Source organism: Podarcis gaigeae (assembly GCF_964106915.1).
Source record: "Podarcis gaigeae genome assembly, chromosome: 17".
Taxonomy (NCBI): domain Eukaryota; kingdom Metazoa; phylum Chordata; class Lepidosauria; order Squamata; family Lacertidae; genus Podarcis; species Podarcis gaigeae.
In genome coordinates, this window is record NC_139694.1 from 7,119,111 (window position 1) to 7,137,858 (window position 18,748).

General features: G+C 46.1%; 1 protein-coding gene across 1 annotated transcript in view; it reads left to right on the forward strand.

The window, feature by feature from the left end:
* The window catches only part of SHB (SH2 domain containing adaptor protein B), a 162,688-nt gene that overhangs the window by 116,588 nt on the left and 27,352 nt on the right, over positions 1 to 18,748 (forward strand). Inside the window, exons 4-5 of the mRNA XM_083719217.1 lie at positions 5,281 to 5,455; positions 7,548 to 7,667. Of these exons, the coding sequence (XP_083575343.1) occupies positions 5,281 to 5,455; positions 7,548 to 7,667 (295 nt within the window). The remainder of the gene's footprint in view (positions 1 to 5,280; positions 5,456 to 7,547; positions 7,668 to 18,748) is intronic.

Sequence of the window (18,748 nt, forward strand, 5' to 3'; positions counted from 1 at the left end):
GCATGACTAAGCCGCTTCTGGCGAACCAGAGTAGCGCACGGAAACACCGTTTGCCTTCCCACCGGAGCTGTACCTATTTATCTACTTGCACTTTGACATGCTTTCGAACTGCTAGGTTGGCAGGAGCAGGGACCGAGCAACGGGAGCTCACCCCGTCGCAGGGATTCGAACCGCCAACGTTCTGATCGGCAAGCCCTAGGCTCTGTGGTTTAGACCACAGCGCCACCCACGTCCCTTTACTTGAACTGTACTGCACATTAAAATAACACAGCTTCATATTTCAGATTGATCTTGGGGCGTCCATAGATGTCATTGACAGGTTGGACACAGAGGAATGGTGGGAGGAACCAGGTGGGAGACCCCCAAGGGATGAAGGCTCAGAGCCCAGGGAGTGATGGTGGGACGACAAGAAGTGGTCAGAGGGAGAAGACGGGGGGGGGGGGAGGTGTCAGAAGCTGAAGAGGTAACAGGGCTTGGTGAAAAGGGAGAGTCTGGCAGAGAGAAGTCCAGAATCGCGAAGCAGGCAACTGGGAGGAGGGAGGCCAAGAGACAGAGATTAGTCAGGCTGGGGAAAGTACATGAGTGTCTCCTCCTGCTGCTGCTGCAACAAGCAGGTAAGAATAGAATAATAATAATTTTTTATTTGTACCCCGCCCATCTGGCTGGGTTTCCCCAGCCACTCTGCGCAGCTTCCACAAAGACCAAAAATACACTAAGATGCCATACATTAAAAACTTCCCTGAACAGGGCTGCCTTAAGATGTCTTCTGAATGTCAGGTAGTTGTTTATCTCTTTGACATCTGATGGGAGGGCGTTCCACAGGGCGGGCGCCACTACCGAGAAGGCCCTCTACCTGGTTCCCTGTAACCTCACTTCTTGCAGTGAGGGAACCGCCAGAAGGCCCTCGGAGCTGGACCTCTGTGTGTGGGCTAAACAATGGGCGTGGAGATGCTCCTTCAGGTATACTGGGCTGAGGCCGTTTAGAATGTGTCTCCAGTTTGACGGACCAAATTCCCCAGTAAAAATTATGCTGCGCTTGATAAATGTTAAAGTCAGTATTTTGTCATTTCAGTGTGTCATTTCCTTCCCATCTACACACACACCCCTAAGAGAGTTTCTTGTTTGACTTCTCACATGTTAAATAAGGCTTCTTTTAATTGCTTGCAGCTTTTAATTACTTGCAGGTTGTTGTAAATGAATTAGGTTCCTTCCATGGTGTTTGGCTGGGTGATTTGTCTCAACACAAATATTCTTTCAAAGGATTATGTGCAGGTTTTCTCACCAAAGATCAACAACATTAAAGATATTTCTTATTTAGCAGAATAAATAAGTGAAACATAATTAAATTTTATGAACCATTTAAATTGGTTAATTCTTTCCAGCACCTTTGCTTCTCGATTATGATTCCATGAGCTTTTGCACATTTAATATTCATGAACCAATTCTGTAATTATACCTTTCATGCAGTGCCGTTTAAAGGCCCCCTCAGATAAGACTCTCTACATGGGTTCTGCACCCACACTTTTAAAAAAAAGTCTGTAATGTTACCGCGGACACATGCATGCCTTTTTTCTCCATGCACACAGGGTGAAGTAGACAAGAATGTATGCCCCAATACTGCAAGATGGCTTCCATTTTTAATTGTTTGCTGCATGTTGTCTTTTTTATCTGACCCAGTGCAGAAATGCTATAACTATGGTAAAAGGATAATCAGCATGCTGGGATGTAAAACTATGCTTTGTAATGGGATTGCCTACCATTATTTATATTAAATCTGGTTAAATCTGGTTAATGGGACACGGGTGGCGCTGTGGTCTAAATCACTGAGCCTCTTGGGCTTGCCAATCAGAAGGTCAGGGGTTCGAATTCCTGTGACAGAGTGAGCTCTTCCTGCTCTGTCCCAGCTCCTGCCAACCTAGCAGTTCAAAAGCACACCAGTGCAAGTAGATAAATAGGTATCACTGCAGTGGGAAGGTAAACGGCATTTCTGTGCTCTCTGGCTTCTGTCACTGTGTTCCATTGTGCCAGAAGCGGTTTAGTCATGCTGGCCACATGACCTGGAAAGCTGTCTGTGGACAAACGCCAGCTCCCTTGGCCTGAGAGCGAGATGAACCCTGCAACCCCATAGTCGCCTTTGACTGGACTTAACCGTCCAAGGGTCCTTTAAGGTAAAGATAAAGGGACCCCTGACCATTAGGTCCAGTCGTGACTGACTCTGGGGTTGCGGCGCTCATCTCGCTTTATTGGCCGAGGGAGCCGGCGTACAGCTTCCGGGTCATGTGGCCAGCATGACTAAGCCGCTTCTGGCCAACCAGAGCAGTGCACAGAAATGCCGTTTACCTTCCTGCCGGAGCGGTACCTGTTGATCTACTTACACTTTGATGTGCTTTGGAACTGATAGGTGGGCAGGAGCTGGGACTGAGCAACAGGAACTCACCCCGTCGTGGGGATTAAAACCGCCGACCTTCCGATCGGCAAGTCCTAGGCTCTGTGGGTTAACCCACAGTGCCACCCGCGTCCCTTTGGTACTAGCCAAAGCAGAGTACTAATCCTTGAATTGCTTTGTGGTACATTGGTGATCCAGATGTTGAGGGGGGGAATGGAAGTAAGAGTAATGCCTCCAAGCTTACCATAATTCCAGGGAGAGTGAGGAAGGAGTCGGGAGATTCCTGTTGTGAACAGCAGGGTAAATCTGTAATAAGAGGGGGGTGGTTTTACTCAAGAGGTGAATCCCTTTTCGTTCTCCCTCCTGCTTCACCCAAAAAATCTCCCAAAAACTAAGCTGCTGGTTCAGTAAAGAAACTCTGGCATATGGTTTGATGAGTATTATAGGAGTCTGTCTAGCTTCCTAAAAGAAATACAGGTTTTTTTCCTGTCAAATAAGTCTACTGTTACTTGCCAGGAAATAATATAAATACTTAGGGCTGCTGTTCCCTGTTTTATAGTTTTACACATGATAAAGCAATTGAGAGAAAGTCTACAGATACGGGAAAGGCTTTACCCTCCAAAAAGTTGCCTAGTCTTGTCTCCAGCAACTGATGTCCCTATGCTGAAAATAATTTACCATAATACCAGTGCTTTTTTCCCCTGGGGGGATGCAGGGGGACGCATACCCCTAAACATTTTGTGAATGTAAGTCTGGCCTCAATATAGTAAAATGAGAGTACCCCTAAAAAATTTTATGGGGGGGAAAGCACTGCATAATACCATTCTAAGATATGTGATATGTATATATATATCTCCCTTGTTAAGGTATTAGGGCATTTCTTCTCACTCTTAACTATCGTCCATCATTGTTGTGTGTTGGGGAATGAGCCCTTTTAAAATTCTTATTATAGAGTTGGAAGAGACCCTGAGATCGTCTAGTCTGACCCCCTGCAATACAGGAATATACAGCTGTCCCTTACGGTGATTGAACCTGAAACCTGCAGAGAGGGAATGGCTGTTAAGCCAGTGTAAATCTGTAACATAGTTATGTCCTTAAAAAAATCTAAAGGGACCCCTGACCATTAGGTCCAGTCGTGGACGACTCTGGGGTTGCGGCACTCATCTCGCTTTATTGGCCGAGGGAGCCGGCGTACAGCTTCCGGGTCATGTGGCCAGCATGACTAAGCCGCTTCTGGCGAACCACAGCAGCACACGGAAACGCCGTTTACCTTCCTGCCAGAGCGGTACCTATTTATCTACTTGCACTTTGACGTGCTTTCGAACTGCTAGGTTAGCAGGAGCAGGGACCGAGCAACGGGAGCTCACCCCGCCGTGGGGATTCGAACTGGCAACCTTCTGATCGGCAAGTCCTAGGCTCTGTGGTTTAAACCACAGCACTACCCGCGTCCCTTATTTATGTCCTTTGTCTCTGTTTAATAAAGCTGGGTGTTGTTCTTGCTTGCAGCACAAATATCAATCACAGGGAATATCATCCCAGCTTTGCCTCCTGCAGTTGGCTGCCAGAAAAATCAGTCTACCCCCATATTGTACTTACAAATCTGCTTATCCATCCTAACCGTCTATTCCAACAGCTGATGAAATCGGTGCGATTGCAAAGGGAAATGGTTAGTGTCATGTTTCAGCGCTGTACCGTGGCTTCAGCTTTCTCGAAACCCTCTGGAACTGTTTGCAGAGGAAAAGCTCACCCATGAGCGCCCTCCTTGCCCTATGGCGAATGCCCTGTCAACACAAGCATTGCAGCTTGCAAAGTGGAATAACCCTCCTCCTCCCCACTGCACACTTTTCTGGGGGTTCTCCCAATCCCCTCTGTAGGAATGACCGCTGGGTTGTGGAGCACACTCCCGCCCGGGGGCAGCCTTAGCTGTCTGCCCTCGTGATTTTGGGGTGCAGAGCACACTCCCCCTCACAGATAAGGCCACAGCTGTCTGAACATCTTGCCCTCTGTCTAACCTTTTGCAGTCTCAGTAGTCTTGCGTGTCCTGTCTGTGACCTTTTTGTCTGTGACCTTTGTCTCCTTCGTCATACATTGTGCAAGGGGAAAATGACGCAGTGGAAACAGGTACCAAAATAACGATCTCGGGACTGGAAGATGTGTAAAGTGTTGGTGCTGACCTTTAAAGCCCTAAACGGCCTCGGTCCTGTATACCTGAAGGAGCGGAGCGTCTCCACCCCCATCGTTCAGCCTGAGATCCAGCGCTGAGGGCCTTCTGGTGGTTTCCTCATTGCTAGAAGTGAGGTTACAGGGAACCAGACAGAGGGCCTTTTCGGTAGTGGCTCCCAGCCTGTGGAACACCCTTCCTTCAGATGTGAAGGAAATAAGCAGCTATCCTATCTTTAGAAGACATCTGAAGGCAGCCCTGTTCAGGGAAGTTTTTAATATTTAATGCTGTACTGTTTTTAACATTTGATTGGGAGCCACCCAGAGTGGCTGGGGAAACTCAGCCAAATGGGCGGGGTATAAATAATAAATTATTATTATTATTATTATTATTATTATTATTATGGTCACAGCCCAAAATGTATCTGCCTGGGTTTGCATATTGTGTCAATAAAAGGAGCCTCTGCAGAGCTGGCCGGCAGCTTGCTTGTGCACAGCTCACCTGCATTACCAACTCCTGCCTCATGTCCTTCACTTCATCCCTCAGAGCCTTTTGGGGGGGAGAAGAAAGCCCCACCACACAAGTGGAAGCCCTTGCACAGGGTTTTTGCTGATGAGCTTCCTTAAGCGAATCAGCTGATCAGAACTTCCTTTGGGACTGGGTGCTGCTGAAGATTTTGCAGGGCCCTTCTATTTGCAGGGAGGTAATCGCTTTGCCTGAATGTTTCTTTCAGCCCAGTTCAATGGGGGAGAAATGAGGCAGTCTTCACCTTCCCCATCTTCGAACGATCGGCGTCGACAGCTCCGAGCACCAGGGGGAGGCTTCAAACCTATCAAGCATGGGAGCCCTGAATTCTGTGGAATCCTGGGGGAGAGAGTGGATCCGACCATCCCACTGGAAAAACAAATGTAAGTCAAATTGGAAGTTTGTTGTGTAGGTGGATGAGGAGAACAGGAGAAGTCTGTTTGCAAGAGGTTTCCAAGGCCATGGTGCCTACATTGCAGATTAGCAACAGACCTTTCTCACCGGCGTCTCTGCTTTGCATTGCGATCACAACTCCTTTACCTGGAAAGGTGAAACAATTAGGGTATGTGTTGCAAACCGCCTGGTCACATAAAGGTAAAGGGACCCCTGACCATTAGGCCCAGTCGTGACCGACTCGGGGGTTGCAGCGCTCATCTCGCTTTATTGGCCAAGGGAGCCGGCGTACAGCTTCCGGGTCATGTGGCCAGCATGACTAAGCCGCTTCTGGCGAACCAGAGCAGCGCACGGAAATGCCGTTTACCTTCCCGCTGGAGCGGTACCTATTTACTTGCACTTTGACGTAGATAACTGCTAGGTTGGCAAGAGCAGGAACCGAGCAACGGGAGCTCACCCCGTCATGGGGATTTGAACCGCCGACCTTCCAATCGGCAAGTCCTAGGCTCTGTGGTTTAACCCACAGCGCCATACCACATTTTAAATAAATCAGTGCATGCTTAAAACAAGCTTTAGGTGGTCACCTAGAAAATGCAACAGGAAATAGTGTTTGGAACATCTGGTGTTTGCAGTGCCAGATTTATGTATAAGCTAAACAAGCAATAGCTTAGGGCCCCACTCTCTTGGGGGGGGGGGCCCAAAAAAATTTTAAGGGGGAAAAACTGGATGTACATTTCCAAAATATAAGATAAACTTCTTCTTAATTGTATTTCAGTTCAACAATGACTTCGATAAAATACATATTTTGTTATGTTCAAATACCTATTAGGTCCATAAATTACCATATAGCATATATGCAACACACAAAAACAGCAGCAATTTGTTGTTGACAAAGGACAGCTGGACATAATGGGGCCCTTAGGGCCCCATCAAACCTAAATCTGGGCCTTGGTGTTTGCCATGAAAAGGGTTGTTTTTGAGCAGCTCAGGCTGTCCTAAGGGATATTGAGAGCACAACTGGGTATCAAAAGTGTCTCTCACCCCCTTTTTGAGATCTACTTTGAAATCTGTAGTTATCACTCTGGCTTTGAAATAAGCATCTCTTACCGCTTCTGTAGGATTTCATCCAACAGTGACCACCTACATTTTTGCACAAAGCAGGGCTTTTTTTCAGCTGGAACTCCCCGGAACTCAGTTCCGGCACCTTTTTTTCTAGAAAAAATAGCCCTAACACAAAGTGTAATCAACTTAAATTTTTTAAAAATGCGACTCTTGCCTTTTCAAAAGTGTATCAAGGAATAGGAGAGCAGGAATACAAGGACATAAGACTGATTCTGGGCACAGTATGCAATCATTATGCCCCATTACGTTTGTTTAAGAAGTATTGGGCAATGAGACGACAAAATACAAACTCTACATACTTGGTCTGAACTATTTGTGATCATCAGGAAGAACTTGGGATTATCGTGAAAAGCTTTCATAAAACCCATTCTTGCTAGGTCAGTGAAAAAGGAAAGGATGGGTATTAGGAAAGGGATGCAAAATATGGCATTAGCATCGCAATAGATAGATGCACACACACAAACAATGTTCTGTTCAGAATGGAAGTTCTACAAAACGAATGTCCCCAGAGTTGCCTGCCCTACATTTTGTAGATCTTCTCCCACTGAAATCCATGCGCTTAACTTTTTGTGAATTGTGTCCTCCACACTTACGTTGCCCTTAAAACACTAAAACAATTACCGTATTTTTTGCTCTATAAGACTCACTTTTTCCCTCCTAAAAAGTAAGGGGAAATGTGTGTGCGTCTTATGGAGTGAATGCAGGCTGCACAGCTATCCCAGAAGCCAGAACAGCAAGAGGGATCACTGCTTTCACTGCGCAGCAATCCCTCTTCCTGTTCTGGCTTCTGAGATTCAGAATTTTTTTCTTCTTGTTTTCCTCCTCCAAAAACTAGGTGCGTCTTGTGGTCTGGTGCGTCTTATAGAGCGAAAAATATGGTATATTGTGAGATCTTTTGTAAACTCAAGGCATGTTTACCCAAATGCTTGATTGCTGTGCGGCTTTTGGTTTCTCTTGCAGATGGTATCATGGAGCAATCAGTCGGACAGATGCAGAAAACCTCTTGCGGTTGTGTAAAGAATGTAGCTATCTAGTGAGGAATAGTCAAACCAGCAAGCATGACTATTCACTTTCATTAAAGTAAGTATATATATATATATTTAAAACTGTATGGGTGTGACTTAATTTAAGTGGGGGTTTCTTGGGTTCAGTAAGAGCAAACAGAAAGCATTCCTTCGCATCGACACTAGAAAGGCCTACCCCATAGGAATTTTAGAATTCCAAACATCAGACTGTATTCCTTTGAATGACAGTTACTAGATTTGGTTGTAATGCTCCAGGGACGTGCACAGATTTTTTTAGTGTTTGTCTGGTGCCTTTTAACAAAATACACTTTATCTCTTCTAGCTGCTGATTAAATTGTTTCTGCTCTTCGTTCCTCCCTCCCACCCACCTCAACATTTAATAAACCCATTGTTTTACTAGTTTCTCTCGCTTTCTCTCTTCTCTCCCCAAGGCCCGACCATTCTGTAATGAGGCGGCACAAGAATAGTAACAAGTGTAGAAATCCTCAACAGTCCTCCTATAGACTGGCAACGTACCATATGAAAGTTCATCAAATAAAACGAATCGAATCTGTTCTGAATTTTAGAATATTCAGATCTAAGCCAGTTTGATAATCAGTTTCATTCCTTCCTTAATCCGGGGATGACTCATTTCAGGTGATCATCACTACCAGATTTGTTAGGGTGGTCATTAAGCTAAACAATAAGGGATATGAAAACTAGGACATACTCAACTATTGAGATCAACTATAATATTACATGCCGTAATACAAATATGAATATTGCTATGATACAAATATATATTGGTGGTGGTGGTGGTGGTTTTGGAAAAGTAGCTTTTCAAAGAGGAGACCTGTGTGTGCAGGGAGTTCTTGTTTTGTTTTTAATATTGAGGCGCACTCAGCACTAAATTCCCTATTTGCAATCTGAAGTGATACAGTCCTAGGGAGGTTGTACCATGGGATTGTGTGGCTCAACTCTTTGAGACTTTGCTAATTATTATTATTATTATTATTATTATTATTATTATTATTATTATTTATACCCTGCCCTCCCCAGCCAAGGCCGGGCTCAGGGCAGCTAACAACCAATAATAAAAACAAGTTGAATGAATACAACTTAAAAACAAGATTAAAATACAACATTAAAACATTAAACAATTAAAATGCAGCCTCATCGCAGGAGGAGAAAGGAAAAAGAAAGAGGGGGAGGGAATCAAACTGACTCCAAGCCAAAGGCCAGGTGGAACAACTCTGTCTTACAGGGCCTGCGGAAAGAAATCAGATCCTGCAGGGCCCTGGTCTCATGTTTTTAGGGAAAATAGCTGCCATAAGATGTTGAGTGCAAAAAAGCATGAATTGCACTATATATATATATATATTGTGCATTCAGATGGTTTTTCAATTCGAGGTTCAGTAACCGGAGGCCTGAGGACCAAGCCTTTTGTCCTTGAGGAGAGTTTACCTTTCCAAACCTGCCAGTGCTTGCCCTCTCCTCTTCCAAGGAACTGTGGAAATGGGAAGCAAGACGCAGCTGGGAGAGGGCAGGGGATGTGGAGTTGGACCGCATCCCAGGGACTTTGGTGTTCCTGCAGAGGAATGCAATGCAGCCAGCTAGCTGCGATTTCTGCACATTGACCTGAATGGTTCCTCTGCCTTACATGAAGCCTGCAAGCACTGCCAGGATTTCCCCTACTGAAATGGCTCCCTTACTGTGATTCCCCACATTCAGGGACTTATTCCTGGTCGTGCATTCCCAGATTTTCAGTGTTTATCTTACTGAGCCGTCTGCTTCCGTCATTCTTTGGCTGAAGAGTGAAACAAAAGTGTGGTGTGTTTGTTTTGCGTTTACCCTTCTTCTTCCTCTGTGATCAAATTTCCTCCTTACTGGGCAGCAGCCCAATATTTTGCTTTGGTGTTCCTGAAGCCACTCATGGAAATCAACGCTATGCTGATTCTCAGTGGATGGTGTTTTCGTTTTGTTTTTAAACGCGCAACGAATGCTGTTTATGCTGACAGTTACAGGTGATGGTGGAGTTTTTTTGGGGGGCGGGCGAAGGATTCCACCATGTCACATAGACTTATTTGCTTAAATGCTATAGCCCTGCCTTGGGTTTTAAACTGTTTGTATGAATTAGACTGATATGTTTCTGAAAAGCATTGCAGCAGTTAGTGCAGGCCCTGTGCACAGCTTGTAGCTCCCTAAGCCAAATTCAACTAACCAGCCATGTACAGACTTCTGAGCGCTTCACAAGTCTGTTTTAGCAGTTCCAGGCAGAAGGCAAAACCAGGACGTGTACTGAGACCTAATGGGGCATCATACATAGGTGGTGGGCTCTTGTTGACTGGGTGGGTCACAAGTTGTACAGGCCTGATTTACCGTATTTTTCGCCCCATAGGACGCACCGGCCCATAGGACGCACCAAGGTTTTGGGGGGGGGAAATAAAGGGGGAAAAAATTATTTTCCCCCCCAGGCGCTTGTGGGGCCGGCGGGGAGAAGCGCTCTTCTCCCCACCGCCGCCTGCAGATCAGGTCCGGGGACAGCGGGAGGATGCGCTGCGCCTCCCCGCTGTCCCCGGAACTTGCGGCGGGGAGAAGCATGCATCTCCCCGCCGTCAGCCTCCAAACCACATCAGGAGACAGCGGGATGGCAGTGTTCCGCCTCCCCACTGTCCCCTGACCTTGTGGGGCTGGCGCTGCGGCTCTCCTGAAGCCTGGAGAGCGAGAGGGGTCGGTGCGCACTGACCCCTCTCGCTCTCCAGGCTTCAGCGAAAGCCTGCATTCGCCCCATTGGACACACACACATTTCCCCTTCATTTTTGGAGGGGGAAAAGTGCGTCCTATAGGGCAAAAAATACGGTAGTTTCTCACCCGCCCACCCCCCCCAAATACCACATAGCTAAACAGCTGCAGGCTTGTGGTGCTAGTGATGAACTCTTTCTTTAAGGGGGTAAACTCTGTTAGAACAAAGCAAACAGCGGAGTGCTTTTATTATTATTATTATTGAGTTGTTCGGCTTAGAACAAAAGGAATCCCGCCTTTCCCACCAAGTTTCCGAGGTGCCTTGAAGTGTGACAAGATCTCTCCTTTGGTGGTCCATGTCTCTAGAATCAACCACATGAAGAAACCTTTGCTCATAAATGAATCCATCACGTTCCCCACTGTCGCACCACAAAGCGCTCTGATAGTTTTATTGCATGGTTTTCATAGCGCCGAGGCATGTCGGGTGGGAGTCTGCCGGGCTACTGGAATGTCAATAAGAGCTGAAAGGAAAGGTGACTGAGGGGTGAAGTAGCTGGGTGGGGAAAGAGCTAGCTTGTATTTTAGACCAGTGAAGCCTTAGAGTGCATGGTAGGTAAAGGTAAAGGGACCCTAGACCGTTAGGTCCAGACGCGGACGACTCTGGGGTTTGCTGGCCGAGGGAGCCGGCGTACAGCTTCCGGGTCATGTGGCCAGCATGACTAAGCTGCTTCTGGCGAACCAGAGCAGCACACGGAAACGCCGTTTACCTTCCCGTCGGGGCGGTACCTATTTATCTACTTGCACTTTGATATGCTTTCGAACTGCTAGGTTGGCAGGAGCAGGGACCGAGCAACAGGAGCTCACCCCGTCACAGGGATTCGAACCGCCGACCTTCTGATCGGCAAGCCCTAGGCTCTGTGCCACACAAAGACTTCTGGACTGCAGGGTTGGGAAGAAGGAAGCCTTTTCCTCCTGCATCTTGGATGGCTTTGGGTTTGAACTGTGCTAGATTGGAAGGTTGGCAGATCGAATCCACGCAACGGAGTGAGCTCCTGGCACTCCGTCTCAGCTTCTGCCAGCCTAGCAGTTCAAAAGCATGCAAGTGTGAGTAGATAAATCGGTACCACTGCAGCGGGAAGGTAAATGGTGTTTCCATGCACTCTGAAACGCGTCACAGTCCTCCATGCGCCAGTAGCTGTTTAGTCATGCTGGCCACATGACCCAGAAAGCTGTCTTGTGGACAAACGCTGATTCCCTTGGCCTGAAGCGAGATGAGCGCCGCAACCCCATAGTCGCCTTTGACTGGACTTAATTGTCCAGGGATCCTTTACCTTTTACCTTTTTATGGGGTTCAGGGAAATATCTTGCTTTTTGTTGAAGTTCTCACCCGCTTCTAAGTTGAACAGGTTACACCTGATCTTCGCCATCCAAGAATCTTAAATCAGCATAAGTAGGTTTGACATCTACCCAACAATGTATCTGAGTTCCCCCTGTTGCTTTTCTTTCACATGTACACAGTGTGTGTGTGTGTGTGTGTGTGTGTGTGTGTGTGTGTTTATAAAGAAAGAGTTGGAACTGCCCTTGGTGGCACCTTTTCTCTGGGGTAAACTCTTTCTTCCCACTTCTGACACCGAGTTGCAGAGAGTAAAACCCAACAGATGATACATTACGGTTGCCCTCAGGGGGCCATTGCAATGATGGACTTTTATAGCAATGCTTCATCCTATAAAAATTATGTCTCCTGTTGTAAGCTAGGGATTGAACAGGTCAGTATTGTTTCCTGACTCAAAGCTGTTTCAAAAAGGCCTCGTTACCACGCAGTGGAATTGTGAATATTCCTTCTAATAGTGATGAGATCAAGGGTTTCTATAAATTCTTCTTCCACACACCTGAAGTTCCAGGTGAACAAAGCTCCCCAGGCCAGGTAATCTGCGTGGTTTCCAGAGACGTTTCTCTTTCAACGTGGCACGTATGTCGATAATTGCTGATAAGACGTGACACTTGCCGCTTGTATCTTAGGCTGCTTTGCAGAGTGTTTCCAGTTATACAACCCCTTAATCTTCATTCATCTTCATTCTCAAATGAAATGAGGCCTCCTAAGTGCATTTTAATTGCAAGCGTGTCCATTCAACTCTTGTTGCCCTTGCTTCTGCCATCCCTCCATTCTCTCCCTACTGTCAAAACTATTGTAAGCTCTTCAAGGCAGCAACATGCTTTCTTCAGAAATGCTGAAGAAATCCATGCGCCGTGATGTGCAGTATAAATTAGTAATCATAATTCTTTCAGGTATTCATTTCCCCCCACGCCCCAACACAATCCTTTTCGGGTTGCAGACAGTAGTTTCCTTAAACAGTGTTAAGCTCTGATTATGATCTTACTGGCAGTACAATTGCAAAATATTCTGATACAGAGACTTGATAAATAATATGCATTATCCCAGCAGTCCTCTGATCGTTCTAAAATGCTCTTAGTTGCTTTTTTTGTTTGTTTAAATGGTTTTTTTGCTCATAGGGGATGCAACTGTGCTTTCACCAATTCACAAATTTATATTTGATCCACAGGATTTTTCAGTGTATCCATATTTGCTCAATGAAAGGTCTATCTTTTGAAAGTCCCCCCCCCCCTTTAAGAAATGACTTTCAGTAGCCCTTCATGTCATGGATGGGACATGTCCTATAGGTGACAAGGCTGCTAGTGGTGTTGGCTTGCGGGGGCAGTAAAGAAAATGGGGAGGTTTGAGTTGACCTCTGGGTTATGGCTTTGAATGAAAGGTGTTTGTCGCACACAGAAATATTCCTCCTTTTAAAAAACAGTGAGTCGGTACTGAAGTTTGCAATTTGCTAAACGTGAAATACTGCAGAGTTATCTTTCTTCCTTTTGTTTGTCTTTTGTCGATTTCTGATAATAGATTCTGACAATTGAGTCGTTGTTGTTTCTTAATTAAGTGTATTAATTTGAATTGCATCTCTTCTCGTTTCTTTCGGCTAATGGGAAATCTGTGTGCTCTCCTCACTTGCCACACAGTGTTCCTTTTGGCTCTCTCGCTTGAGGGCAACTAGGCTAGAAAAAGCCTAGCCTCCCGATTCATTAAAGCCATGAATGACATCTGGAGTGTGTGCCGTTGACTCTCTGAAGGGCCGTATAAGAGTTTAGTTTGGAGTTGTTGTTTTATTAGCCTCAGAGTATTGTTGGTCTCGTCAAACAGTCGCTTAGCTTTACAACAGAACGTGACAAGCATGCCTTGTGATTTCACGAGCCTGGCATTCAGAGAACAAGAAGGGCAGTTTGAGTCGTATTTTTAACGAGGGCGAAAATAAAGCCACACGGAGAAGACTTTGCGGAATGGTGTGATCTCACAGGAAGCCATGTCGCGTGACAGTAAATAGTCATCCCTTGAGATCTTCTCACTTCACAAATGAGAGAAATTCATCCTTTGGCCATAAGGGTAATGAGAGAGATCTTCTTCAGAAATGCAAGGAGGTCTTAAGCTTTGAAAAAGCAACTTGCTTAAAAAGCACACAAGAGTTTTCTTCCCCGTTTTTGTTAAGGGCACTTAACTGCTGATCTGAATTTCCCTGGAGAAATCTGATCCAAGCCATGCTAACCCAGAATCATGTAAGGCGATGTCTCCAGAATTTCTGGATATATACACTAATATTTAGAGGGTCTATATGCGCATGCTCATTGTATCATGGGATTTATAGTGTTTATGTTGTGGAACCATTGTGGCAAATGCAGTTGTATATTTCATGGTCACAACACAATGCAGGATTTATAGCGAATTAGAAATGAGAGCGTTGTTGGTCTCTCTCTCTTTTCTCTGTCCCCCAGCAACCATTATGTGCCAAAACAGCTCATAGCTACTGTATAGCATCATGAACTGAAATTGTGAATATAGATAACAGACAGGTAAACTACTATGTAAAAGTTCATCAAATAAAACTCATCTGATATGGCCTGATTTCTAGAACATTCTTATCTTGGCCAGTCCAACAATCCATTTCAGTACCTCCTTAGTCAGGGAACAACTCATTCCTGGTGATTGTCAATGCCAGAATTGTCAGGTGGACATTAAGCTAAACAACAAAAGAAAGTAATTCTTATTAAGGGATTTGTTAAGGTGACAAAAGATGACGATACCAAGCAGTTAACATAGCATAAGGATGTTAATATCACTGAATATATAATACTCACTGATAACCATGAAATAAAAGCCTTGTTTGGATACTCAAAAACATGGCAGATTTTAGTAGGACCACATAACTTTTGGAATAAGATTCCCTTACTTCAAATCAGATGTTCTTTGTCATTTCAATGCAAGTCATGTTTGTGGCGGACTTCCCTTTGGAATGCCTTTTTTTCTCCCTCAGCTGACAAGTTTGCTATTTGGCTTTAGGCATGAAGAATCAGCTGTGGCAATTTCAAGTTGTGCTGCTCAACAGTCCAGTCCATGCTTTCTGTGTTGATTTATGTAGTGAGAAAAGGTTTTTCTTTTCTTTTCTTTGCTCTCCTCCCTCTTCCAAATGGTAGACACGTTCTGTTCCGTTTATGTACACATGGCAATAAATCTTGATTTGTAGCTTCTGGTACCTAGAGAACAAGAAAACAAGGCTTTCTTCATTAAAAACACTCTGCAAGCTGACAAAAAGCCTGCGTGGTAATAAATAAGAAGGGTAAGCTGCAAGATTCCGCTTTGTCTGCAGTGCATGAGGTAGATAATAGAACCGCAGGATAAACTTAACATCAGTAAGGTCAGGGAGCACAGCGGAGCTATCTGACTTTGACCTCCTTGCATAGCGCAGGTCAGTTGCATTTCCTTCAGTCATTTTGCTGCATCAGGCTGGCTTAAGCTGAATTCTGCCAAAGTCATCTCCTGGAAACATTTGCCATTTTTAGTTCTGAAGGGAAGCTAAGACCCTGGAGCAAGAGTGGAGAAACATTTGCAGCAGCCTGAGAGCCTAATAATAATAATAATAATAATAATAATAATAATAATAATTTATTATTTATACCCCGCCCATCTGGCTGGGCTTCCCCAGACACTCTGGGCGGCTTCCAAAAAAATACTAAAACACTGGGCTGCCTTCAGATGTCTTCTAAAAGTCTGTTGTTGTTGTTCTCTTTGACATCTGGTGGGAGGGTGTTCCACAGGGAGGGCGCCACTACCGAGAAGGCCCTCTGCCTGGTTCCCTGTAACTTGGCTTCTTGCAGTGAGGGAACCACCAGAAGGCCATCGGTGCTGGAGCTCAGTGTTCGGGTAGAATTATGGGGGTGGAGACACTCCTTCAGATATACTTTTCAGGAGCATAGAGCAACCAATGTAAATCCTATTATAGTAAAAAAAAGAAAAAGGTAAAGGACCCCTGGACAGTTAAGTCCAGTCAAAGGCGACTATGGGGTTGCGGCGCTGATCTCGCTTTCAAGCCGAGGGAGCCAGCGTTTGTCCAGCTTTCTGGATCATGTGGCCACTTCTAACCAGCTTCTGGCACAACAGAACACCATGATGGAAACCAGAATGCACAGAAACACCATTTGCCTTCCCGCTGCAGCGGTACCTGTTTATCTACTTGCACTGGTGTGCTTTCAAACTGCTAGGTTGGCAGGAGCTGAGACAGAACAACGGGAGCGCACCCCGTCACGGGGATTCAAACTGCCAACCTTCTGATTGGTAAGGCCAAGAGGCGCTGTGGTCTAAACATGCATCCCCCTACTGGGACTTCTATCCTCCCTCTGGACAAGCAAGAAGAATTATCAGAGTTCAAAGACACAGTCTACATTCAAAAGAGGGGGCAGGGCAGAGCAGGGGAGGGTGTGGCCTGGAGAGGGGGTGTGGCATGGGGAAAGGGTGTGGTCTGAGAAAAGTCCTAAGGGCCAGCAAGAGGGAGCGTGGAGGGTCCTCTAGGCCTGAGGTTCCCGATTCCTGCCCTAAGGAAGGACTGCTTCTTTTTCCTTGGTACTCTGTTGGCTGTCAGGGACTGACTAGACAAGGACTGGTGGAAGGCTAGATAAGGAATGGTGGAAGGCTACAGGAGTTTGGATTTGGATTAGATATCCCACTTTATCACTACCCGAAGGAGTCTCAAAGCGGCTCACAACCTCCTTTCCCTTCCTCCCCACAACAAACACTCTGTGAGGTGAGTGAGGCTGAGAGACTTCAGAGAAGTGTGACTAGCCCAAGGTCACCCAGCAGCTGCATGCGGAGGAGCAGGGAATCGAACCTGGTTCACCAGATTACGAGTCCACCGCTCTTAACCACTACAGCACACTGGCTCTCACTGGGAACCCCCCTGCAGTTGGGGAACCCCCCTGAGAAGCATCAGAGTGGTGAGGCTCTGAGCCAGGATTATGGTCTCGGGATACAGAAGAAAGGTCAGAGGAGGAGGCAGTGGGTGGACAGATCAGAGGCTGAGGAAGCAGTAGATTTAAGTGAGAGCGAAGCAAAGGAGGAGACTGAGGCTGCGACAGATCCCCAGATATTCCAGTTCTACAGTTTCCTTCTCCCCTCCTCATCTGTCCCCAAGAACGAGGAGGATGTTACATGCAGTAGAACAAAAAGCACAGAGAACCCGTCTTTGAAGGAGTTTGCGACTGTTGGGTAGGAGCCTTTGGAGGAAATGGGAAGCTTAGATCCTCAGTTCCACCAACTGCTTCATCGGGCTAGTCCTGCCTGTGGAGTTCTCTGCTGTGTTTTGTCCCTCTGAATAAAGAACCAACCTTCCTGCTCATCTCCTGAGTTTCTGCTCTGAGCTGCAACTGAACCAGCCCTGATGTTGACATGGGAAGACCAGTATGTGCCTTATTGGGCGCATAGAATTTGTTCAAAGATTCTGGGTGCTGAAATGGTCTCTGGAAGGAAGAGAAAGTGGCCAAAAGTATTCTTCGCTCTATAATACGCACCTTTTCCCTCCTAAAAAGTAAGGGGAAATGTGTGTGCATCTTATGGAGCGAATGCAGGCTGCGCAGCTATCCCAGAAGCCAGAACAGCAAGAGGCTATCCCAGAAGCCAGATCCCTCTTGCTGTTCTGGCTTCTGGGATTCAGAATATGTTTTTTCTTGTTTTCCTCCTCCAAAAACTAGGTGCGTCTTATAGAGCGAAAAATACAGTACATTTGAGCAAATGCTCAGGCCAGGACAGATGGAAGTTGATGGAGGACTTCGCAAGACTGAATTACAGAAGTGGCCGTGAGGGTTGGTTCCAGCAGCATTGGTTTGTGCTAAACAAAACAAAACCCCTGCGGTGCTCACTGTAATGTTGGAGTCACAAATTTAACTTGTGGCTGTGCCGCTGCTGGTTGTTTTCGCAGCATGACCACCAGTCTTAAGTGATTTTGTTGCGTCTGATGTTGCCCTGGTCGTGCCAACAAGCTGCCTGTATGACAAGGCTTTGCTTGTATAAGTCAGCTGCCAGCATGTCACCATGATAAATCATAGAACCCTAGAGTTTGAAGGGACCTTGAGTATCATCTGGTCCAACCCCCTGCAATGCAGTAATGTGCAGCTGCCCCTTACGGGGCTAGAACCTGCAACCTTGGCGTTATCAGCACCACCTTCTAACCAACTGAGCTATCGATGAGTGAAAGAACAGTGCTAACTCGTAGGCAGAGCCTGTTCAGTGGGAATAGTTGGAACAGTTGTTCTGGGAGTGTCTATTTAAAACCTTGGTCAGGAAACTGGGGTGTAGTGCTGCTCTTCTGCGTAGCCTTGGGGAAATGCCCTTCTCTAGCCTCCTCTTGGAGCCAGGGGCAGAATTCTGGCAATTAGTAAATCAGAGCTGACGAGTAGGGAGTGAGCTTCCTGACCACATTCCACAGATGGAAGATGGTGTGCCAGGGAATATTTTCCTAAATGATAACCGAAAGATCATTCCTCCCTTTTCATCTATTGCTCACATGCTTCCTTTGTCAAGGAAAGGCAAGGGATATAGAAGGTTTTACTGCAGCTGGCTTTTGAAATGGCAGGCGTATCCCGACACTTGCCGAAGACCGGTAATCAGCATGACACATCCAGTGTGTGGATTATTTAGGGAGATGACCCCTCCGTGCCCTGCCATTCATCTTGCTTGGGCAGACTGTTCTGTCTTCAAGTGTGCCCCGGTGCCTCAACAGTAGAGCATGAAAACATGAGTCCTTCCTCCTCCTCCTGCCCTTTTATTTGACCACAGCAAGTGGTATTCAGGGGTAGAGTGCCTCTGAATATGGAGGTTCCCTTTAGCTTTTACGGTTTATAGCCATGCATTGAACTACCCTCTGAATTTGTACAGTTAATGTAAAACCATCTCAACTAGTAATCATCAGCTAGTTGTAGAAACTGCGCTGCAAATTTTGCACCCTGTGTATTAGTAAAGGTAAAGGGACCCCTGACCATTAGGTCCAGTCGTAGCCGACTCTGGGGTTGCGGCGCTCATCTCGCTTTATT